The sequence below is a fragment of the Chinchilla lanigera genome, unplaced genomic scaffold (genome assembly GCF_000276665.1).
Source record: "Chinchilla lanigera isolate Chin_1 unplaced genomic scaffold, ChiLan1.0 scaffold00085, whole genome shotgun sequence".
Classification (NCBI taxonomy): domain Eukaryota; kingdom Metazoa; phylum Chordata; class Mammalia; order Rodentia; family Chinchillidae; genus Chinchilla; species Chinchilla lanigera.
Window position 1 is genome coordinate 9,555,364 of NW_004955486.1, and position 22,219 is coordinate 9,577,582.

General features: G+C 59.2%; 5 protein-coding genes across 10 annotated transcripts in view; 3 read left to right on the forward strand and 2 right to left on the reverse strand.

The window, feature by feature from the left end:
* The window catches only part of B3galt6 (UDP-Gal:betaGal beta 1,3-galactosyltransferase polypeptide 6), a gene marked incomplete in the record, with an annotated part of 1,911 nt that extends 1,599 nt beyond the window's left edge, over positions 1-312 (reverse strand). The window contains 1 exon segment of the mRNA XM_013504220.1: positions 1-312. Within this exon segment, the coding sequence (XP_013359674.1) occupies positions 1-96 (96 nt within the window).
* Positions 313-409: 97 nt separating this feature from the next.
* Positions 410-9,947, forward strand: Sdf4 (stromal cell derived factor 4). 3 transcript variants are annotated; one of them, XM_005404249.1, is made up of 7 exons: positions 411-516; positions 3,333-3,830; positions 4,578-4,714; positions 5,254-5,367; positions 7,212-7,370; positions 7,552-7,727; positions 9,200-9,947. In XM_005404249.1, exons 2-7 carry the CDS (start codon positions 3,526-3,528, stop codon positions 9,374-9,376), a joined length of 1,068 nt encoding a protein of 355 aa, XP_005404306.1. In that variant the 5' UTR covers positions 411-516; positions 3,333-3,525; the 3' UTR covers positions 9,377-9,947. The 3 variants fall into 3 exon arrangements, with proteins under 3 accessions (XP_013359673.1, XP_005404308.1, XP_005404306.1); XM_013504219.1 differs by lacking the exon at positions 7,212-7,370 and having other exon boundaries at positions 410-516; XM_005404251.1 differs by lacking the exon at positions 5,254-5,367 and having other exon boundaries at positions 410-516.
* A 113-nt stretch (positions 9,948-10,060) lies between these two features.
* Positions 10,061-14,473, forward strand: Tnfrsf4 (tumor necrosis factor receptor superfamily, member 4). 2 transcript variants are annotated; one of them, XM_005404247.2, is made up of 7 exons: positions 10,061-11,977; positions 12,144-12,266; positions 12,683-12,784; positions 13,129-13,195; positions 13,697-13,938; positions 14,034-14,159; positions 14,243-14,473. In XM_005404247.2, exons 1-7 carry the CDS (start codon positions 11,857-11,859, stop codon positions 14,311-14,313), a joined length of 852 nt encoding a protein of 283 aa, XP_005404304.1. In that variant the 5' UTR covers positions 10,061-11,856; the 3' UTR covers positions 14,314-14,473. The 2 variants fall into 2 exon arrangements, with proteins under 2 accessions (XP_005404304.1, XP_005404305.1); XM_005404248.2 differs by lacking the exon at positions 13,697-13,938 and having other exon boundaries at positions 13,010-13,195.
* A 1,690-nt stretch (positions 14,474-16,163) lies between these two features.
* On the forward strand, positions 16,164-18,370 carry Tnfrsf18 (tumor necrosis factor receptor superfamily, member 18). 3 transcript variants are annotated; one of them, XM_005404253.2, is made up of 5 exons: positions 16,164-16,390; positions 16,971-17,090; positions 17,486-17,573; positions 17,690-17,896; positions 17,958-18,370. In XM_005404253.2, the coding sequence occupies exons 1-5, from the start codon at positions 16,237-16,239 to the stop codon at positions 18,025-18,027; spliced, it is 639 nt and encodes a 212-aa protein (XP_005404310.1). In that variant the 5' UTR covers positions 16,164-16,236; the 3' UTR covers positions 18,028-18,370. The 3 variants fall into 3 exon arrangements, with proteins under 3 accessions (XP_005404310.1, XP_005404309.1, XP_013359675.1); XM_005404252.2 differs by having other exon boundaries at positions 16,166-16,390; positions 17,690-17,892; XM_013504221.1 differs by having other exon boundaries at positions 16,167-16,381; positions 17,690-17,892.
* A 2,440-nt stretch (positions 18,371-20,810) lies between these two features.
* Ttll10 (tubulin tyrosine ligase-like family member 10) overlaps positions 20,811-22,219 on the reverse strand; it is a gene marked incomplete in the record, with an annotated part of 13,124 nt that continues 11,715 nt past the window's right edge. Inside the window, 1 exon segment of the mRNA XM_013504222.1 lies at positions 20,811-22,219. Within this exon segment, the coding sequence (XP_013359676.1) occupies positions 22,173-22,219 (47 nt within the window).

Here is a 22,219-nt window from a genome sequence, read left to right on the forward strand (position 1 = left end):
GCAGCGCGCCAAATACAGCAGGGCGGCACCGCCTAACGCAAGGCCGCCGAGGACAAGCGCCGTTCGGCGCCGCCACGCGCGCCGAAGCAGCTTCATCGTGGGCGGGCGCGTGTCGAGTGCGCGGGCGCGATAGGGCGGTGCGTGCGCATGGCGCGTGCGCACGACTGCGTTCGAGGGGGCTCCCTGCCTGGGCGGTGAGTGGAGCCCGAGGCAGCGAACCGGGGGCGTTGTGATCCGGCGGGGTACCAGCGGCGGCAAGGCCGGGGCCGAAACCGGCTATCACGTGCTCGCGAACGCCCTTCTCACTGGCCTTTTTGGGGCGGCCGTGGGGCCGCTTCCGCCCGGAGAAAATATGGCGGCGCCGGTGTCCGCGAGGAAGGCCGCGCCCGTTCGCCCCGCCCCTAGCCGGCTTGCCTGCTTCTTCCCGAAAGAAAGATGGCGGCAGCCTGAGCTGAGCCGCTGCTGGCGTCGCGGACGCTCCGCTGCGCTCCCCGGACCCTGCTCTGCGGGAGGCCGGTGAGTGAGGGCACTCGCTACCGCCGTGCACTGCAGCCCGGGGTCTAGTGGCGCCACCGCCAGGGGCGGACCCGGAGGCCGTGGTGGCTGCCGCCCTGGGCCGGGCCGAGTCCGCGGGTCCTGCTTCCAGCCTCACCCAGTGTGTTACTGCCCGAACCCACGGTCCCTTGGGAAACTGAAGCTGGAGAGGCGGGGGCTCAGCCCCGACCAGCGAGGGGCCCGGGCGCGGGCCCAGCGTCTCTGTCTCGGTGTCTTCTTCGGTAAAATGTGCGTCATGATCCCCGGTAGCCGTGGCCTGGCTCGGCCTCAGCGGCGGGTCTGGCGAGCGCTTTTAGAACTGTCTCTAAAGCATCAGCGCTCTGAAACGGAGTCGTGTTTCCCTAGAGCTGAGCCCACACATGAGGAAACTAAGAGGTCCCCGTATCCACGGGTCGCCTCGGGGCCGGGAGCCTCGGGTAGTTCTGAACCCTACTTGGGCTGTGTTTTCCCGTGTGTGACAGTGGCGAAGCTTAGCTTGTACATTAGGCCCAGGAAAACATCAGCAAAATTAGCAAACAATAAAACAGAACGGTTGTGGTGAGAGACTGATAAAGTTACTAAAGTGCTCTCTCTCTCCAAACAGCCTAGGTAAATAGTAATATTTTGGGGCTGCGATTAATTGCAGATAGCGCTCCCCCCAGGGTGTTTCCAACTTGTCCATCAAGGGTTCATTGACTGCTTGTTGGAAACTGGCCACCTGCCCCTTGAAATGCTGTCCTGTGGGATAGGAAGACACTGCTGAGTGAGCAGCTGTCTAGCTAGCTCAGTCCTGCTGTTGCTGTCACAGTAGGGTGAAACCTGTGCCTGGAGGGCTGGAGGTTTCACTCCTCATGCCTGGTGTCTGTAATTATTTTGGGTTACATTTTACATATAACAGTTGGTAATGAACTATTGCACATAATTCATCAAGATAAGCAGAATTGAGAACTGTCCGTTCTTTTAAGGAATAAAGTGCAAAGCAAATGTGGTGATGCACATGGATAAATCCAGCTAGGATACTGAGGCAGGAGACTTGGACCTTTGAGTCCTGTCTCAAAATTTTTAAAAATGTTTTGAGATGTAGCACAGTGCTCCTTGGGTTCAGTCCTCACGACCAGGGAGTGGGAGCAAAGTACGCTGTGTTTGCACACAGTGTGTAGTTTTATGGTGGCAGTTAGTGAGTTAACACCAGGAAGAAGTTGTCTTGGTTCTTCCTCGTTGCTTGCCTGGTCAGGAGAGCTGGGACCCAGGAATAGAGTCACACCTGTAGCAAGAAGAGACAGCTCTCAGCAGCCCCGAGAACATCCAACAGCACCAGCTTTGGGGTTCTCTTCCTTGGGGGCACTTGAGGCCCTTCTGGCTCCTGGCAGGCTGCAGTTCTCTCTGGGCCCATCCATCGTAAGGGAGCCCCAGATACGTCTTGGCCTGGAAGCAAGTGGCTGCTGTTTGATATACCCAGCAGCAGCATTTGGTGAGTCTGCTGTGTGCAGCTGGCCCAGTGGTACAAGGCTACAGAAGCTGAGTGAGGGGATCCTTGCTTGTCCAGATCAGCAAGTTGTAGGACAAGAGACGGCTATGACACACACTGGGCCCCAGCTGGACCTGGGGGGGACTGGTAGGTGTGTTTGCCACTTGGACCGATTACAGAAAAAACAGGAGTCCCTCTGTGCCAGGACAGACTTCCTGGGTACTTGAGCCTTCCTGGTGTTCCTCCTGGACTGTGAGCAAGAACGTGTGTGGGTACATATATATGTGGAACGGTGCCCAGTCCTCGAAGGTCTTGGGATAAGGGCCAGGGAGCATCCAGATTCTTAGTGAGAGACTGGAACCAGGAAGGTTAGGTGACCTAGCCAAGGTCACAGACCTTAGAGTGCTCAGGTTGGGCTCTGGAGAGTGAATGGCCATAGTCCTGTGGTTCCTTCCATGACCAGGGAGGAACAGTATCACACAGTGCTGCCTGTGTGGGGGCCTGCCAGCCCCTGGAGGTGCTATCAACTTTGAGGAGGAGGCAGAGCTGGAAACCCAGTGTTTTGTTTATTTCTTTCTTTTGGGGATTGAACTCTGGGCCTTTGCACTGAGCTAAATTCCCAGGCCCTCCCCCCGCTTTGTGCAGGGTCTAGTAAGTTGCTGAATTGCCCATGCTTTGTCCAATGTTTTGCTTCTCCGGCCTCGGCTTCCCAGAGTATTGGGATTACAGGCATGCACCACTCTACCTGGCTCCCAGTGTGTATGTGTATGTGTGTGAGATAGGATCTTGCTGTATTGTTCAGGATGCCCCTGAACTGGCTATGTAGCCCAGGCTGGCCTTGAACTTGCGGCAGTCCTCCTGCCTCAGCCTCCCGAGTGCTGGGATTACAGACATGCGATATCATGCCTGGCTGCTCCCAGTGTTTTTAAAAAAGAGAAAAATGAGCCAGCTATGATGGTGCACACTTGTAACCCCAACACCCTGGAGCAGGAGGATTGAAAGCTTGAGCCTACTCTGGAAAACTTAGTAATTTAGTGAGACCCTGTGTTAAAGTAAAAAAATTTAAAAGGGAGTTGGGGTGTAATTTAGGGCAAAGGCACTGGGTTCCATCCCTGTACTGAAGGGAAGAAGTGTGTGGTCTTATCCTATAGATAAGACCTTTTGGGCCCAGGTTATAGCTCAGCGGCACAAGCACCTGCCTGGAAAGTGCAAGGTCCTGAGTTCAATTCCCTATACCAAAAAAAAAAAAAAGACCTTTGTCTCAGGTTATAAAATAAACACATTTCCTGAAGTATTTGTACTAAGTGATGAGTCTTTGGTTTTATTGTAGACTGTTAACCGCCTCCTGAGGTCTGAATCCTGTGCTATCTACCTTGAGCTTTCCAAACTGCGCTGGTCCTCGGAGCCCTTGGTAGGGCCCAAGGCTTGGATTTGAACTGTGATCTCCCGCTGAGCTCTGCTCCTCCCTATCCCCACTCCCGGCCCATACCTTGCCCGCTACTTCACAGCCTGGCCCCTTGGCCATGGCTTCTGGGAAAGCCACCCTCTGTGGCCTGGCTGTACACTGCTTCTGGCTCCTGGGTTTTGTCCTTTTGATGGAGGTTTCTGCACGGCCGGCCAATCACTCATCCCCCCGGGAGAGAGCAGCCAACAGAGAGGAAAAGGACCTCCTGCCCCCAGACCATCTGAATGGGGTGAAGCTGGAGATGGACGGGCACCTCAACAAAGATTTCCACCAGGAAGTTTTCCTGGGGAAGGATGTGGGTGGCTTTGATGAGGATGCAGAGCCACGCAGGAGCCGGAGGAAGCTGATGGTCATCTTCTCCAAGTAGGTGCTGTGTTTGGGCTGTGCTTACCTCCTGTGAGGGAGGTCATGGGGCTGCTACAGGACATGCGATGGCTGGGTGTGGCCTGAGCAGAAGGTTGAGCTAGCACCCCTGTGTCTCCCCAACACCCTGGGCCAGCAAGGGCCTGGAGAGCCAGAGATGGACGTGCCCAGTGCCTTGAAGCCCAGTGTCTGCCATGGTTGGTTGTTGCTCTATTATGGGAGAGAGGTCATGGCAGCTTGCCATACCAGTGGCCAGGGACTGCCTGGGGACAGCCTCTGCAGTTATGGTGACTCCCAGGGCTCCTCTGACTGCCTGTTCTGTGTGTTTGGGAATTCCTGTTGTCTGAGTCGTGTTGTCCTGAGTCCCAGGCCTCCCCGCATCTTAGACACAGTGTTAGGTCCCTGAAGGAACTTCCCCCCAATCCTGAAACTGTAGATGGAGTGATCAAGTGATATAGGATGTGGAGAACATGTTTGGAAGCCATGGTTGGAGGAGGTTGGGTGATGATTCCGCCTGTTGTGCTTTGAGGGGCAGCTGCAGACCAAACTAACCACCCCCTCACTGTATCTGAGGCCCCTACTCTCCTCCAAATCCCCCAGCAAGCCCCCAGGCCCCCTGGATTTCTGTGTCCCTGCTAGTGACCAGGTTGCAGCTCCCTGTGGAGGCCCAGGGGCCAGCAGTGTCCATCTTTCTGTCATGGGTCCTGAGGGCGTTGTCTGACCTCTGCCCGCCATCTTTTCAACTAGAGTGGACGTGAACACAGACCGGAGGATCAGTGCTAAGGAGATGCAGCGCTGGATCATGGAGAAAACAGCTGAACACTTCCAGGAAGCCGTGAAGGAGAACAAGATGCACTTCCGGGCTGTGGACCCTGATGGCGACGGTACAGGGGCCTATGCCACCCAAGTGGGGCAAGAGGTGCCACAGTGGCAGCAGTGTGCCTGGCCTTGGTGGGAGAGGCCTGCTGGACAGGGCACTGGGCTGGAGGACAGGGAATACAGGAAACCGGGGCAGCGGGGTCCTTGAGGCACAGGCTGGGAGGGCCAGTCTCCACCAGCATTGGTTCTTCATTCAGGTTATTTGTTGAAGATAGAGGATACACAGCAAGGACCAGGTGGGACCTAGTTGTCTTAACTAGAAAAGCCCACAGTTTATTATCAGTTTAGGGCTTCTCTCTGGCGCTGTTCCTGCCATGTGCAGCCAGCCTGTGCCTCTGTTGGCCCCAAGGGGTGGAGGCCCCTGGTGGCTCTGCAGGTTGGAAAGTGGGTGTTGGGCACTGGGCAGGACTAGGAGCTGAGCTCTGGCCCCTCCACCCCCAGACGATTGCTCTGGCGGGATATTTGGGGCAGGTGGCCTATATCCCTTGACTGCCTGTAGCTCAGAAATTTTAAACATCCTGACAGGTGCCATTTGCCTTTTTAGGCCACGTGTCCTGGGATGAATACAAAGTGAAGTTTTTGGCAAGCAAAGGCCACAATGAGAAAGAGGTTGCTGATGCAATCAGGAACCGTGAGGAGCTGAAGGTGGATGAGGAGAGTGAGTGCCAGGGTCGCCGTGCTGGGAAGACGGGTGGCCCAGAGTGGCAGAGAGATGCCTGGCCAGGCAGGTTGAGCTTGTTAGGTTGTTCGAGGGAGTGCGGGCCACACACGTTGTGGGGTATGTGATCCAGCAGGGGTGGATGTCAGTTGTCAGAGGGAAGGGGGAGGCCAGCACTGATGACCCTCTGGCCCGAGTGTTCCCTGGGTTTGGCAGAGCAATGTCTGTCTGGCCGCTCTTGGTGTTCTACCTGCCTGGTAGAGCTCCTTGATGGTCACTCCACGCGTCAGTGTCATTACTTGGTTAGGTTCTAAGGAGGACTCCAGGGCTGTAAGGCGTAGGATGGGCCCCTGCCATGGCTGGGTGCTCAAGATCTGGTGGTTTGCTCTGGAGGGAGAGAGGACTTAGCACTTCAATGGGGAGGTTCCATGAAGAGGGCGCAGCCTGTGCCAAGCCCTGAGACAGAGTGAGGGAGGAGGAGGGCCAGAGACAGCAGAAGAGCAGCGATAGAGGCAGGAGCAGGCAGTGGGCACCTCTGCCTGATCCTACCTCACTCAGGGCCCTCAAGAAACCCTCACCTGGGACGTCAGAGCCAGGGGTGGGGGTGGATAGCCCACTTTACGGCCCCGGCTGTTGCTGTGGACCTATGACCCCTCCGCAGCCCTGGTCTGGTGTGGCCTAGGGTGGGGTCCTCTTCTCTGTTCAGTCACTTGTGGTCTGTCATCGCACCGTTGTCTCCTGTACCTGGTCACACAGGGTGAGTGCGTCTGGCATCGTGCCCTGTGCCCTTGGTCTTTGGTGTGCAGCTCACCTGAGCAGAACAGAAGCAGAACCCTTTCTTAGGAGCACCGAGACCTCCTGTGGTCACCTGCTCCCAGTTCCCACGGTGCCCTCTGTGTTAATCTTGTTTTCATCAAGTAAGGTCTTGCTACATTTCCCAGGCTGGCCTTGAACTTCTGCGCTTCAGCTGTCCTCCTGTCTCAGCCTCCTGAGTTGTGGGGACAACAGACATGGACCAGCACCCGTGGCTCCCCCTTTCTTTAGGTTGTCACAGGCTAGACTGCAGGTCAGCACGGACGCGCGGTGGCCACTTGCTGTCTGTTGTGACCAGACAGCAAGAAGTGATGGGGCTGAGCCCAACTGAGCCTCAGAGGCCCGGACACCAGGACCTAGTTGCTGGCCATTGTGGGTCCCAGGGTGGTGGGGATGCTGTGTTTCCACCCAGGGCCCAGTGGAAGCTCTGTGTACAGTGTCAGTCATTTCTAGAAATGGGGTTTTCTGCTGCACCGTCCTCCAAGCAGTGCTTCACGTTGAAGAGGTAGAGGAACAAAACAGACACCTTTGTTCCTACAGACATTGCTGAGGTGACTCAGCCTTGCACAGTTTCCATTTCTACCAGGAACAAGCAGCCAGGGGTACGCCCAGAAAGGTGGGGCATCTGAGCTGTATCTGGAGGGGTTCTTGGCTCTCTAAAGGGTCCTAGGCCCTGTCAGGGTCCTGGGCCATACAACTGGGGGGATTCTCAGCCATGTTCAGAGGTCTGGGCTGTGTGTTGGTGGTTCTGAACCATGTGCAAGGGATTCTGGGCCATTCCAGGGTTCTGTGCCATGTCTGGGAGTCTGAGCTGTGTGTTTCTGGGGTTCTGGGCTGTGTCTCAGGGTTTTGGGTCGTGTCTTGGGAGACCAGTGCTGGCGGGGGTCAGAGCTGTGTGTACCCTTCTGGGCCCAGGCTCTCTTGGGTGGGCTGTCCCACATGTGGGCTGCTTGAGCTGAGCACCATGGAATCTCCTGGGTATGTGTTCTGGTGCCTGCGTACTGGGGTGCCCACAGGCATGCCTCTCTCAGCACAGGAAGTCCTTGAGAACCTCAAAGACCGCTGGTACCAGGCAGACAATCCCCCTGCAGACTTGCTGCTGACAGAGGATGAGTTCCTGTCTTTCCTTCACCCTGAGCACAGCCGGGGCATGCTCAAGTTCATGGTCAAGGAGATTGTCCGGGACTTGGGTAAGGCTGTGCCCATGCCAGGCTGTGTCATCCCACAGGTTCCAGGCCAGAGAGGGTGGGCCAGGCCTGTCCAGGTCTCCAAGCAGGCCACAATCTAACAAGCCAAATGTGGCAGCTTCCCCACCGGTGTCTACTGTGAGGCACTTGCAAGTGTCTGTCCCTCCCCACCCTGTGTTCACAGACCAGGACGGAGACAAGCAGCTCTCTCTGCCTGAGTTTATCTCCCTGCCTGTGGGCACTGTCGAGAATCAACAGGGCCAGGACATGGACGACAGTTGGGTCAGAGACAGGAAGAAAGAGTTTGAGGAGCTGATTGACTCCAACCATGATGGGATTGTGACCATGGAGGAGCTGGAGGTGAGTGAGGGTGTGTCTCTGAGACAAAATACCCGGCACCCAGAGTTAAAGGAGGAGAGGTTTATGGTGGCTCACAGTTTGTAGAGGTTTCAGCTGGTAGTTCCAAGGCAGGTTGGTGGGTGGAGGAGGATCACAGAGGAGAAACAGTTCATGGTGGGCAGGAGGCAGGAAGGCAACAAAGCAGCAAAGTAGCAAAGTAGCTGTCAGTAAGCAGCAGCTATTCTACCCAGGCTACATACCCTTACGGCAGGTAGCACTCACACCCTGGGTATGAGTATCTGCACACCTAGAGCTATAGCAGACGAATTAGTGGGCTAATTTAGGGATCACACACTCTTAGTCCCAGCATCAAACACTCTAGTTCAGCTACTTCTGAAAAGCCCCACCCATGGCCACTTGAGGCTTTGAGAGGCATCTAGACATAAGCTGTGATGGGGCCTGCTTGTGTTCCTGTGCCTTCAGCTGGACGCACATCATGGCTGCCAAGGAAAGGGAGCTGGCGTGAGGTGGCCGTGGAGGGGGCTGCCTGGTGCTGACGGTCTGGGAAGGCCAGCTGCTCACATGCTTGCTTGGCAGCCTCTTGGCTATGTGGCTGCATGAGGACCTGGGGCCATATGGAGTCAGTGTTGTGCTCAGCAGGTTGTCCCCAATACTTGGCCACTGGGCCTGGAAAGCAGCTTTCCATTGCATCCTGCATGGCTGCATTGCCTGTGGGAGGTGTTATGGAGGGCCTTTCCTTTTTGTTTTTGGGTGCTAGGGCTGGAACCCAGGGCCTACATGTGCCAGGCAAGCCCTCTGCCCCTGAACTGCACCCTAGCCTCATGTTGGGATTCTTACGGGACCAGAAGAGAACTTGTCAACCTCAATTCTTGAGTGGCCACTGGGCTGGCTGCAGCTGTGAGGACCTTGGGGCAGGGCCACCCTCTGCCATGTGGGTTGGAGGCCCCACCCCTTCCTCCTAACTGTTTCCACTGAGCTCCTGCGTGGGTGCTGCCTGGGCTTGTTTTTCCTGCTGTTGTGTGAGTCATCTGGGTCTACACCAGTGCTTTCTGACCCCTCAATAGCCAAGTCAGTGTGGCTGGGGTTGGAGGTCTCACCAGTACAAGGGTGTTGGCAGACAGCTGGGCCCACTCTGCCACTGGCTAAGTCAGTCTCTGTGCTCAGGGCTCCTTGTAGAACTAGGTAGGTATCCTTCTTATCCTTCTAGAACATTCCAGAACATGTCCACAGCCCAGCCTATGGCTAGTGCAGCATTTTAAATCAGGACCTGCTTGTATAGGTGGTCTCTGTGTAGAGCCAGGCCACCTCTCCACAGAAGCAGAAAGTGCTACTTTTCACCCTGGCATGGTGTTGATGGTGGCATCTCGAGACCAGGTCCCCCAGGTACTGGGAAAACCTGGGCTGGACCCATGGGGCCATGTGGTTATGGTGTGCTAGGAAAGGGCTGTTGATCATGCCTGGCTCCACTACAGACCTACATGGACCCCATGAACGAGTATAATGCCCTCAACGAAGCCAAGCAGATGATCGCCATTGCTGATGAGAACCAGAACCACCACCTGGAGCCTGAGGAGATCCTCAAGTACAGCGAGTTCTTCACGGGCAGCAAGCTGATGGACTACGCCCGCAATGTGCATGAGGAGTTCTGAACACCATGGCCCTGCAGCCCCCTTGCCCCCAAGGGGGCATGGGCCAGCATAGCCAGGGCCAGCGCTGGTCTCCTACCCAGGAGCACCCTAGAACCTCCCTTTTGCTGCTGCCCATGACTACATGCTTGGGCTCAGCTGGGGCTGTGCTACAGCCTGGGTTTATTAAAGTTGTGCTTAGCAGGCTGTGTCCCTCTGCGGTGCCTGTTCCCATAGGCTGCCTCCTGCCCGGTCACCTGGCAGTGTCTCTGTCCTGTGCGCTGACTGCTGCTTCTGCTTTTGAGAACTGCTGAGCCCTGCTGAAGGCACTGATCATGTCAGGGCGTGGAACTCTGGGGTGGCCACCGTGGGAAATCACACAGCTCCTGCTGTTTCCTTGAAAACTGAAAGATTAAGATGAAACTAGACGCACTTTGCTGGAAATGAGTAGCCAGGCAGCGCGGAAGGCGCCGCCTCCTTCCTGGGCTGGGGCTGGGGTGTGTGGGGTGGGGTCCTCCTCAGCTTGCAGTCTCTGAGAAAGAGACTTGTCACAGGAATCATTAGTTTACTTTAAAATACAGTTGCCTTTTTCTCACCGCTGTATTCTTTTGGTGAAAAAAAAAATTTTGTGGCCAGGTGGCTTCCACTAAAAGCCTTTGAGGTGGGCGATTTGGTGTCAGGGGGGTTTGCAGCTTTTGCTGAATGTTTTGATTCTTCCAGAGATAGAAGTGACGCTGGGATCCGATGGCCTTGGCTGGTCCATCTGAGGCCTGTAGGGGACAGAAGGGGACCACACAGGGTGAGAGAGGCTCCTGCCAACTCCAGCAGAGTAGGATTTGGGGTTAGCACAGGCCTGGGCTGCTGTCTTAGTAGAGGGTCCAGCCAGAGTTGTACACCCACACAAGGCACTGTGCTGTGTGCCAGGCACCATCCCTTGACGGGTGGCGGCCACCTCCACCCTCACAATTCTGTCCTCAGCTGCAGTGTGGCCCTGCCCTGCCCATGGGCGGTTGCTGTGCAGCATGAGGGGAGCTGCCTGCTCTGGAGCTGTGTTGGCACCTGGGCTGGTTTCCAGACAAGGCTTCAGAGCCCAGGCTGGGTGCAGTGGTGGGAAGGCAGTGCCCGCACCTGGGGTGTAGGCTGCCCTGCCAGCCACTGCTGCCAGCTCCTCTGCTTGGCTGTGGCCTTGGGCCAGGAGGTTCATGGCTGTTGGGTTTCTTGGGAAGGTTGACAACCCAGGGTGCAGCCTGCCCCGTCCTTCAGAGGCTGTTTACCTCTGACTGGTACCTGAGGGGCAGCAGTTTGTGGGGCTGTATGAGCCTTCCGTGATCCAGCTGTGCTGAAGGAAATCATGGGGCTTTTCCCTGCTCCCTGGTACTCTGTCTTCCCAGAGATGTGGGGGCCCTGGGTGGATACACCAGGGTCACACAGGAGGGGCCCGTGCCCCCCACAAACCCTTGGAGGGTGGGTTATGGTGCAGTACAGGTTGTGGGCAGATGTCCTGTGGGCAGATGCGCAGTGCCAAGGGCAGCAGGAACCAGAGTGGCAGCCAGGGAAGGAGGGAGTGCCTTGGGGTGGGGGCTGCATACCAGGACCCCAGGCCCCAGAAGGACCCTTCGGCAGAAGGTTTCTCTCCATTGTGTGGGTGGATGGTGGGGTATGAAAGCTGAGTGGCCCTTCCTTGACGGCCTGTGGGATGGGATTGGTGTGCACTGCTGTGTGGCTTCTGCCCATCTGGGGCTTGGAGAGAGTACCTCCACGGTGGCCCCTCTGCCCAGCAATGGCCTCTCCACCCCCTGCCAGCATGGCACATTTGGGAATTTCACCTAGGTAGTCCAGGGCCTCTGCTCTCACCTGTGTCCCTGGGGGTGGGGGATTTCCAGCCTCTCCTTCTGCTCATCCTGGGAGGGGGGCTGGGGTCCCTGTGGCATTTGTTGCCATTAACTTGGGGATAGATGATCTCATCAGGGCACAATTTAACAGGCACAAAGGAGACAGAGGCCCCCCAGCCGCCTCTGGCTCTGGGTTCCTTTAGGGCAGCATGATATCAGGGTCTGCATATAAGAAAGTGTGAGGATGTATGTGTCCCTCTGCCTGCACAGGAAAGGTGTGTACATGGGTGCCTGTGCACCCCCCATATTTGCCAAGTGGTTGTGAGACTATCCAGGGCCATGCCAAGAACAGAAATGCCCAGGGGGTCCATCTTTCTGTTCCTGCAGGAGTTTGCTAAACCAAGCTGTTTTAGCAGTGGCCTTGGCATGACCCTCTTCCCTGGGTTGCTGGGGGCCAGAGTTTTCCAGGAGACAGCGTGGCCATTGAGGGGACGCACATGTCCCTGTCCCAGCATGGGTCTGTGTGTAGGGGACAGGGACACACGTTCACACACTAGCACAGCCTGAGCATGCTCACGCATCTTCCTCCCGGCCCTCCCCGCCCTTCCCCCAGAGCCCTTATAGCCACATCCTGCAAGGAAAAACCCCAGACTCCTGTGAACGCGGCTGAGGATGTGCGTGGGGGCCTGTGCCCTCCTGCTTCTGGGGCTGGTGCTTAGCGCCAGGGCTGGGCACAACTGTGTCGGGGACACCTACTATAACGGCCACATGTGCTGTCATGACTGCCAACCAGGTAAGTGGCCTGGCCTCAGGCTGGGGACATGGTGGTGACATAGGTTTGGTGTCATGGGGTGAGTGGACTTGGGCCTGCCAGGAGGGGTGGGGCGGGGGCGGGGCCAGGAATTGAGCCTCTGCAGGCCAAGGCTGGTCGCTGTGTGCCTGACTTAGAGCTGCTGCAGGTAACAGGATGGTGAGGCGCTGCAAAGGTACGATGGACAGTGTGTGCCGCCCATGTAACCCTGGTTTCTACAATGAAGCTGTCAACTATGAGGACTGCAAGCCATGCACATACTGCAACCGGAGTGAGCCCCTGACCCCACACCTTAGTCCTGCCCAACAAGGGTGTGGGCACATGGGGTGCCCACCTTCCAGGAGCCTACAGAAACAAGGCTAGACCAAGGCTAGACCAGGCTGGCCTCCCTTGGGTCTCTGTAGAAGTGAGGGCTGTCCCAGGCAATGCTGCCTCTTCCTGAGCCACATAGAGGCTGTGTGGAGCATGTGTTGGTCACAAGGCCTGTCCTGAGCTGGGCGGGGCAGAATGGGAACCCTGGAGGTCCTGACCCTGGTGCTGCAGGCTGCAGATGGGTGGAGAGGCTGGGGTGGAGCCCAGGGTCTCCCTCAGGGCCTGCAGAGGGCCCTGGGGTGAGGCTGCACCTGCACTGATGGGAGGCAAGCTCGCCCTTGTGGGCCCTATCCACTCCCCCACCTGATCCCCCAGAAAGCGGGAGTGAAGTGAAGCAGAATTGCACAGCCACGCAGGACACTGTCTGCCACTGCAGGCCTGGCACCCAGCCCCTGGATGGCTTCAAGCATGGAGTCGGTGAGCCTCAGGATGGCCCTGGCGGGGCGGCATGTGTTTGCAGGGTTGCAAATGTCCATGGACCCTGGCTCTTCAGCCATGGCCTTTATGTAAGTGGGCCATGGCCCCACTTCACACACTGCTGCTAGCCCTAGCAGGCTGGGCCAAGACTGGGCCCTGGTCAGCTCCCTGGCCAGGCCCAATGCCCGAGTGTGGGCGGGGTGGGGGGGTTCTCTACAGCCCCAGTCTCTCTGCTTTCCACTCCCCATGGGGTGAGCACCCAGCCCTGTGGGCCGCACCTCAGCAGCTGCAGTGTCCAGGCCCCTGGCACCATCAGGCAGCTGAGAGTTCGGTGTCTGCTGCAGACTGCACGCCATGCCTTCCTGGCTATTTCTCCCTGGGCAGCAATCAGGCCTGTAGGCCATGGACTGAGTAAGTATCATTGGGGAAAGGGTACTGGGAAGGCCCAGGGACCTGGGATCAGGAGTTGGGTATGGGGCCTGATTATGCAGTGGGCCAGATCTGGGACCAGACAGCTGGTGGTCAGGGAGCTCCTGGGGTCCGCCCTTCAGCTACGGCCTTACAGAAGTCCCTGTGGGTGCAGTGTGTGTGTGAGGCACCCAGCAGGGCCAGAGGTGTGTGTGTGTGTGTGAGACCCCAGCCCTCACCCCAGGAGTGTGCCAGGCTCTGTCACCCATTGCAGGCCACTCATCTTCTTTAGGCCTCCCCTGTGGGTTGGCAGAAGTGCCTGGTGATTCGGGGTGCCAAGGCCCAGCTGAACAGCACGGGCTGGGCTGATGTGGTGAGCCATAGAGAGGAAGGCGAGGCTCGGACAGGGATCCTTGGCTGCCTTTGGCCAGTCTGAGGCTCCCTGTGGTGACCAGTGTGGACCCCATCACTGTCTCAGCCTGATCGCCTGTCCCTGCCCCTCAGCTGTGCCTCGGCTGGGAAACAGACCCTGAAGCAAGGCAGCAGCAGTTCGGGTGCCATCTGTGAGGACAGGAGTCCCCTGGCCACTCTGCTGTGGGAGACCCACGGTCCCACAGCTAGGCCCACCAAGGCCAGGCCCACCATGAGCCAGCCCACCATGGCCCAGCCCACCATGTCCAAGCCCACTGCAGCCTGGCCCAGGACTTCTCAGGGACCCTTCATGCCACCCTCAGAGGCCCCCAGGGGTGAGGGCATGCCCAGGAGGGGAGGAGGGAGAGGCCAGGAGGCTGCAAGCTGCCTGCTGGCCTCCTGGATTTATTCAGCTGGCCCTTCCTTGCAGGCCTGGTGCTGGCTGCCATCCTGGGTCTGGGTCTGGGCCTGGGCCTGCTGGTTCCCATGGCTGTACTACTAGTCCTTTACCTCTACCAAAAGACCTGGATGCCACCTGGTGCCCCTAAACCCCCTGGTGAGCAGTGGTCATGGGCCTGCCCCCTGTCCTAGAGGTGGACCTATCCACACCACAACCTCCCGCTCTCCCCTCCTTCCCAGGGGGAAAAAGCTTCCGGAAGCCCATCCAAGAAGAGCAGGCTGACGTATACTCTACCCTGGCCAAGATCTGAGCAGTGTGGGGGGCTTTGTGGGCAAGGTGACCCAGGAGCAGGCCGACCGCCTGCATCCTCTGCGCCGTTCTAGGCGCTGGGCTGGCTCTGGGTGTTTCTATGTATGTTGTGCATACTACCTGCCCAGATGGTGCTCCAATAAACGTGCTGGCAACCTCAAGTCTACAGTTGCCCTCACCCTCCTTGGCTGGGGCAGGGTCTCAGATGAGAGCAGAGGTGGAGTCTACTTGAGGGGGCATGGGATGTGAGGGCCCTGAAAATGCCAACATGAAAGTGCTGGGGGCCCAAACCTGGCACCTCTTCAGACTCCAGAGCCTCTGCTCCAGGTGGACCCTAAAACCTGGGCCCCTTGGGAGGGAAGCTGGCCAGGAGTTGATGAGAACAGGGCCCTGGCCACGAGGGGCTCCCTCCCAGCCTCTGAAACTCTTGGAGAGAACCCAGTACTGTTGTTTCTCTCCAGCCCCCAGCCATACCACCGCTATACCTGGTAAGGGGCAGCCCAAGACCCCTTGGGCCCCACCCTGGGAGTCCCTCATAGTGATGGCCACTGTCCCTGTGTTCTTGAGGGTGGGAGCATTCCAAGAGTCGGGCACTTTGGAAAACAGGAGGCTTCTGCTTGAGGCCAAACTTTTGTTTTGTTTCTGAGACAGGGTCTCATTATGTAGTTCAGGCTGGCCTTGAACTCACTGTATAGCCCAGGCTGGTGTCAAACTCATGGTGATCCTCCCGTCTCAACCTCTTGAGTGCTGGGATTGTAGCCATGCACCACTACCCCTGGCTGCTTGAGCTAAACTGTCCTTTGCGCCCTGTGGCGTGAGCAAGTGTCCACAGCAGTCCTGAGGTAGGAGCCTCGACATCCGGCAACAGCAGATTGGACAAATCACCTACAGCAAGTTAAAGCAGCTTGCAGGGACAAAGAAGGTGCTGTGATCCCACTCTGAAGTTCCCGGTCCAAGAGCTGACCTTGGCCATATGGGGACCCCCCAGCGAATGAGAGCCAGGGAGTGTTTGTCAGGACGGGTGCCTGGCAGAACTCACGCAGGAAGCACCATCCATTTGGAAGTGGTCAGTGGGTATGGAACCAGCCAGGCCAGGAAAACCAACACCACGAGAAGGATGAGGTCTTTAATGCAAGTCCTGTGTCAGGAGTTGTCACAGGTCAGAAACACCTGGGTGCTGGGTGGTCCTTCACTCAGCTGCACTGTGAGGATCCTTCAGAGCATGGCCTGCTGTCATCCTGTTAGCCGCAGTCCAAGGCATGGGGCTGGCCTGGGGTGCTGGACTGCCTGGCCCTGGCCCTGGCTGCCCATGTAACCCCTGTCGCCCCTTGGCTTTCTCTTGACTCCCTGCCCCAACCGCTTCTCTAACCACCTCAGGCCTCCTCCACCCAAGGGGAGCAGCCACCCTGGGTCTGTCCAGCACTCCTTGCTGGGCTCCAAGAAGGGGTCTAGGGTGCCCCATGCCCCGCAGGACAGTTCCAGTGGGTACCCAGGGGCCGTGGGGGGAGACAGGTGGGAGGAGGGGCCAGGCGGGGCTGAGAGGGCAGGGGGTGTTGTTGCCTGGGGCTTGGAGGGTGTGTATGGGGGTAACCTTTGTGTCTCACTGAGGCCAGGGAGGGGCTGTCCCCACTGCTCCGGAAGCTTCCCAGGCTCCTCAGCAGCGGGTGAGGCTGAAGGGCTAAGATCTACACACAGAAGGGGTGAATGGGCTCATCCCACCGCTTACCCGGGGGCAGAAGTCCTTAAAAGCCCCGAGGAACACCCCCGCTGGCGCCCTAGGAAGCTGAAGGTGGAGCGTGCCAGAGGTGGCCAGGTCGCCGGAGGCGGGTCTGGGCGGGGTCTGGGCGGGGTCTGGGCGGGGTGTGGGCGGGGCCAAGCAGGTCCAGGCTGCTAAACCCCCAGGCACTCGCGGGGCCTAGGCACCATGGGGCTGCCAGCGGCCTTGTGTGGGCTCGCGCTGCTCTGTGAGCTGAGCTTTGGCCGATGCCTTGCCGAGGGGCCCTGTGGCCCAGGCCGCTTCCTCAACGGGACAGGGACCAACCTGAGGTGCTGCAGCCTGACTGCCCCGGGTGAGGCGAGTGCGTGGAGCTGGGGATGGGTGAGCCTATGGTGGCCCAGGAGGGCGGGCACTGGGTGGCACTGGCTGGTGGGCAAAGTGGGATACCAGAGGGAGGCAGAGGTATCGCTGGGCCAGTGGCCTGAGGGCCTGGAGGTGAGCAGGGGAGTCTTCCCAAGAGGGGCCTGGGGTCTTGCTGTGTGGGTTTCCCGCCCAGCTTGAGATTCCAGCACCCGCTTCTGCCCTGCCTGCTGCCTCTGACCTGCAGCCGCGGGTGAGGGGCTGTCTGGGAGGAAGATCACAGGAAACTGCCCTATCTGACACTCTACACTGGCAGAGCCCCTGAGGTATCCCTGGGGCCTGGGAGGGGGCTTGTACAGGAGTCAAAGGGCTTGTGGGCCCCGGATCCAGGATCCCCAGGAAGTCCCCCAGTGATGGCTCTGTCCAGCAGGTATGTGTGACATTGTACCCACCCTGGGAGCAGCTCAGAGCAGTGGGGAGGGCCAGGCCAGGTGTGTAGAGGAACTGGACCAAGGCCAGAGGGAGTCCTAGAGAGGATGGGGCTCACCTAGCTGCTGAGCACAGGATCTGTCCCCACCCAGGCAAGACCTATGCTATAAGGGACTGTGAGTGTGTCCAGCCGGAGTACCACTGCGGTGACCCAGACTGCCAGACCTGCAAGTACCACCCTTGTCCGCCGGGCATGGAGGCACAGCCGAAAGGTGAGGGCTTTGCAAGAACTCAACAGACCAGGGGTTGACTCAGAGCCCAGCCAGAGTGCCGGGAACCAGACACCCTCCAGATGGGCACCAGCACCCTCAAGGGCCCTCGAGTGCCTGTAGTTCAGCTGTGCAGGAGCCTTTCTCCCTCTTATTCTGGGCTTTCCCTGCTGTGAAAGTGGGGGGCAGGGCCTACTGCTCTCAGACCCCCACTCTGCAGTCCAGGCCCTGCCACCTCCCCTGCCTGCCAGCCCTGGAATGGGCATTCATGGATGCTGACTAGCCAAGACGACAGTTCTATAGGCATCAGAGACCTCTGGCAGATGATGACCTGTGGGGTCAGACCCCTCTTCACTCACCCCAGCAACCCCTCAGCCTGTCTGTCTGTCTGCCCCCAGGGAAGCTCAAATATGGCTTCACATGTGTCAACTGTGCTGTGGGGACCTTCTCCCAGGACCGTCAGGGCCGCTGCAAACCTTGGGCAGAGTGAGTCCCAAGTGGGCACAGCCGGGTGGCCCAGTCCCACATGAGGGAGCTCTCTTGTCTCTCCCAGTGGGGCTGCTGCAAGGGGCTGAGGATGACACATTCTGTCTATGTCCCAGCTGTGGCCAGTTTGGGTTTCTCACGATGTTCCCTGGAAACAAGACCCACAACGCAGTGTGCCTCCCAGGGCCACTGCCCCTGGAGCTGCACAGCCAGCTGACTACTGTCCTCCTTGTCGTGGCCTGCTGCCTCCTTGTCCTGACCACCATCCAGCTGGGCTTGCACATCTGGCAACTAAGGCAGCAGCCTGCGTGGCCCCGAGGTCAGTTGTGTCCTGGGGAAGTGGGAGGGGGGCCCAGGCTGCCTGCTGACCACAGCCCCCTGCAGAGACCCAGCCACAGCTGGAGGTACTGCCGCCACCACCTGCCGAGGACACCTGCAGCTGCCAGTTCCCTGAGGAGGAGCGGGGGGAGCGGCTGGAGGAGAAGGGCCGGCTGGGGGACCAGTGGGTATGAGGCCTGGCCATCCCCAGGAGCGGCTGCACCCAAGCCAGGCCCTCTGGAGCTCATCCAGGCCAACCTGGAGCAAGTCCTCTGCTTTGGGCCCGGCCCTGCTCCCTGTGATGGTGGAAGTGGGCGGAGGACAGGGCCAGTGCTGCAACCCCAGCTACACAGAAGGGGGTGGCCATGGTGGGGCTCTGTGGCAGAGACAGTGCCACAGTTGCTCTCCCTAACAGTGCGGCCCTCTGGGCCCACCCTGGCTGCAGCCCTGTTCTCAATAAACACTTGTGTAGTGACTAAGTTGACATGTATGGGGGCAGGAGGAAGGGCAGGGAGTAAAGGGCCTCGTCCACTGAAGCTCAGGTCCCCTCCCCAGGACAGAGGTTCCAGGTCTGGGCATAAGCACTTGGCAGGGCATGGGCTCAGGAGTTTTCCTGGCGGAGGGGTCCGTGCTGGCTACCTGGCCTCTTGGCTTCTTATCCAACCCCCCACCCCAAGCCATCTGCCTGTGTTGGGCATCTGTGCCCACTGCCCTTCTGCATGCTCATAGAGACTGGTTTCTGGCTATGCCCGGGGCGTCCACCTTGCTTCACTCTGCTCAACCCAGGGCCTGGCTGGTGTCCACCCCAGCACCCTTGGTGTGAGGTGGTCTCCAAACCCACTCCTCCCCTTCTAGCTCTCTGGGGCTCAGCTCCAGGTCCCGCCTAGCCCAGGTGTTCCTGGAGAGATCTGATAGCAAGATCTTGGCACAGCTGTCTCAGCAGCGCCCTTGAGGCCTCCCTGTGCCTGGCATGGCCCCCTGGGGTGCCCCAGCCCCCTCCCAATGAGTGCCTTTGGGTTTCACCTGCCTTCAACCTCCATCATTTCCTGATGGTGTGTGGGCAGTGGTGGCCCAGCCTGCAGCAGGCCAACTGAAAGGGATGTCCATTGTCCTGGGGGTGGTGGTCACAGCCCCTGGCACAGTTGGGAGAACGGAGAAGGAGGCTCATCCAGCCTGATGGGGTGGAGGATGTTGGGACCCAGAACTTGAGGAGCCAAAGGGCTACGGGGACACCTGGACACATGCTGAACAAGGGACACCTGCTTGGCAAACACTCTAGAGTTGCCGTGGAACCCCCTCATTGTGGGGCTGAGGAATCCAGCCTACATTGCCAGCCAGAAAGGGCTTGAGCCACCTGTTCCCCACAGGATACCACAGGGGCGTCCCCAGGAAGCACTGAGGCTGGGCTGACGGTGCTGGAAACTCCTCATGATGTCACTATGGGGCAGCCAGTGACCAGAGCTGGTGGGGGATTCCACAGGCAGCCTGGTACTTCTGTGCCCTGGGTTTGCCCAGCCCCCATCCCACAGGTCCCCCTGCTTGCCAGCTAGGCAGGGCCCTGAGGCAAGGGATGGGCTGGAGGGCAATTGGGGGTGGTGGGGAAGCTCCCTGGGATACAGCTCAGGAGTGCCAGAGCGAGGAAGGTGCTGCTGCCTCTGCAGAGACCTGCCAGAGCCACCATTTCCTGAGAAGAAGCCTGCACTCTCCTACAGATCCTGCTGCCAGGGCCACTGCTGGTGACACTGGCAGGGGACATGGTGGTGAGCCTCTGGGTGGCCCAGGCCAGCTCAGGGCCTCATGGCAGCCCCTAGGAACCCTCACCCCAGGAGCAGCTCTCCAGCTCTTCCGGAAACCACAACCCCCACCCCTCCCCAGATCTGTGTTCAGCCTGAGATAAGGACCTAGAGGCCACCTCTTCCCAGAAGTGCTTCCGGCCACAGCTGGCTGCCCACCCAGCCTCCACTCATCCGGCTGGAAAGGACCCCTCCCTTCATGCAGTCTGACTCGGGGGCAGGGGAAAACTTTCCTAGACAGAACTGAATACCCCATCTCAGGACACCTTCAGAGGACCCTTGAGGGCAGGTGGACCCTCCCTCGGCCTCAGCTGTTGGGATGTGTTCCCCTGAGCAGGTGACCGGCTGTTACTCCTGTCCCCTCCACCCACTGGCCTGAGGACAGAGCAGGGCCTCACTCTTGACGTGCTGAGGGGAGCAGCTGTATGGGTGGGCAGGAGGCAGACTCTACCCTCACCTGTCTCATCTTCCCAGGGGCTCCAAGGATGGGGCCTCTCCAGAGATGGTAGCTGCGGGGGGGGGGGATGTTGTTGCCCCCTTCTTGGAGACAAGAGGGGCTGGAGATGTGGGGGGCCCTGTGCCTTTTTGGATGAAAGCATGGTGCTCAGCAGACCCCAGGGCCGGGGGATAATGGGGGTGCAGTGTTGGCCCAGTGACGTTCTGCTGGTGGACTCAAAAGACAGAGGGTACAGGGATGGGGCAGGGCCCCCCAGTCAGAGCTGGGGGCAGCCTGACCCCCATCACTTCTGCTAGTGGAGGACACCACTTGAATCTCGCCTACCAGGCAACCCCTGGATTCAACCCTGGGAGAGGTAGACGGAGGAAGGCAGGAGCGTAGAGTGGAAAGGGGTCAAGGGTGAGGAGAGAAGTGAGCCATAGGTGCCCTCTCACCTTCATGCCCCCGAGGCGAGCCTGGCCCTGCTGTGCTGCCTGCTCCTCACGCCTTGGCCCACCATGTCACTTGAGTGAATGTTGGAGAACACCCCTCACCTGCCAAGTGCCCGGGGGCTCCGAAGCCCTCCCCTCCCTGGGCTTCATGCCATCCAGGTTTCCTGGAGCCTACGCATGGGCTGAGCAGGGTAAAGGTGATCTGGAAGGGGTCAGGATGGGAGGGTAAATAGGCACAGAGGATCTCTGGAAACTTTATTGACATTCCAGCCCCGGGGGGCTGCCAAGGGTGTGGGTGCAGCAGATACAGTCCAGGCCTTGGGGATCCTGGGCTGGGTTGGGTCTCCTCAGCACAGGGCAGGCCACTGCCATTGGGCACTTCTCATCACATCTCGACGTGGAGGCTCCGTGTCCCCAGAGCAGCAGGGAAAGTGCCATCGCTTCTGCTGACATCTCAGTGCCCCTGAACTGGGAGTCACAGCCCCATGTGACAGGAGGAAAGAGCTGGGGGTGACTGGGCAGGGCACTCTGAGAGGGGGCAGAGGCCAGTGTGGCACAGAGGCCCGGGGTCTCAGGGTGGCAAGAACAGAGGGTAGTGAGAGTGACCTTGAAGTGACATGGCTGGGCAGCAGCCCTGGGTGTTGACAGAAAGGTGACCCTGATCCCGGGGTGGGCATGGTGCCCCAGCCCCAGAAGCTGGTCTTTACCCCTTCCTGCCTGAGTGTTCTCCTGGGCAGGCAACAGATGTGTTTGGAAGGGCTGTGGCAGGCGGGGGGTGCCCGTGGCCCACCCAGGTGCTCTGGAACCATTGGCTGTGAGCCCCAGTCCCCTTTCTGTCCATGGTCTCCCTGTGGCACCAGCCACCATGGTGGATGGCGCCCTCTCCTGGTGCCAGGTTCTTACATGCTGGAAATGGGGCCACCCTGTCTCAAGCGAGGCTTCTTCCAAGAACAAAGAGCTGGGATGGGATCTGCCAGCTTCTCCCAGATGGGGTGGATGGGGTCTGATGTGCGGGGCTAGTGGGAGTGTGGGCAGGGCAGGAGGAGGACTTTTCCACTTGGCCCTGACTTTGGGAGAGCGCAGACGCTGGGGTGGGCAGCTGGAAGCCAGGGCGTGGGCAGTCAAGGGGCAAGAGGGTGCAGGGCCACTCATGGGGCCCTGGACACTTAGGGGCCTGGGAAAGTCCTGTCTGTGGGCTCAGCATAACCTTCCAGGGACCACTCTGTCCTGATTCCACCACCCCATCAAGGTTCGAGGGAAAAGGACGCTGGGCTGGGTAGAGGCTGTGTCTGATATGAGGGACAGGGTGGCGCGAGCCTCATGCGCCCGGGGAGCAATCGAGAGGGACCCTAAGGACTATGGGGACGCGACTGGATCCCCGCGAGAGGCCGCGCAGGAGGATCCTGGGCGCTGAGAGATCGAGGACGTGGGGCGGGGTGCTTGGGACCCGAAGGGCTGCCCCAGCCTCCCCCTCGCCCCCCCCCCCGCATCCTGCCCCGTTGAGGCCCGCGGTGAGGCCCGAAGGAAGCCTGTGGCCCCGGGGCGCTGAGGAGGACGCGTTGTCACAAAGTAGCCTTTATGGTCCCGGGACACACGGCCGCTAGGAGCCCCGGTGGCCCGTGCCCCTCCGCTCCCCGGGGGCGGGGC

Coding starts and splice junctions, on each gene's coding strand:
- Sdf4 (XM_005404249.1), top strand. CDS start 3,526: ATGGCTTCTGGGAAAGCCACCCTCTGTGGCCTGGCTGTACACTGCTTC. Junction 3,831..4,577: donor CTGATGGTCATCTTCTCCAA/GTAGGTGCTGTG, acceptor CTTTTCAACTAG/AGTGGACGTGAACACAGACC. Junction 4,715..5,253: donor TGTGGACCCTGATGGCGACG/GTACAGGGGCCT, acceptor TTGCCTTTTTAG/GCCACGTGTCCTGGGATGAA.
- Tnfrsf4 (XM_005404247.2), top strand. CDS start 11,857: ATGTGCGTGGGGGCCTGTGCCCTCCTGCTTCTGGGGCTGGTGCTTAGC. Junction 12,267..12,682: donor ATGCACATACTGCAACCGGA/GTGAGCCCCTGA, acceptor CTGATCCCCCAG/AAAGCGGGAGTGAAGTGAAG. Junction 12,785..13,128: donor TGGCTTCAAGCATGGAGTCG/GTGAGCCTCAGG, acceptor TGTCTGCTGCAG/ACTGCACGCCATGCCTTCCT.
- Tnfrsf18 (XM_005404252.2), top strand. CDS start 16,237: ATGGGGCTGCCAGCGGCCTTGTGTGGGCTCGCGCTGCTCTGTGAGCTG. Junction 16,391..16,970: donor GACTGCCCCGGGTGAGGCGA/GTGCGTGGAGCT, acceptor GTCCCCACCCAG/GCAAGACCTATGCTATAAGG. Junction 17,574..17,689: donor CGCTGCAAACCTTGGGCAGA/GTGAGTCCCAAG, acceptor TCTATGTCCCAG/CTGTGGCCAGTTTGGGTTTC.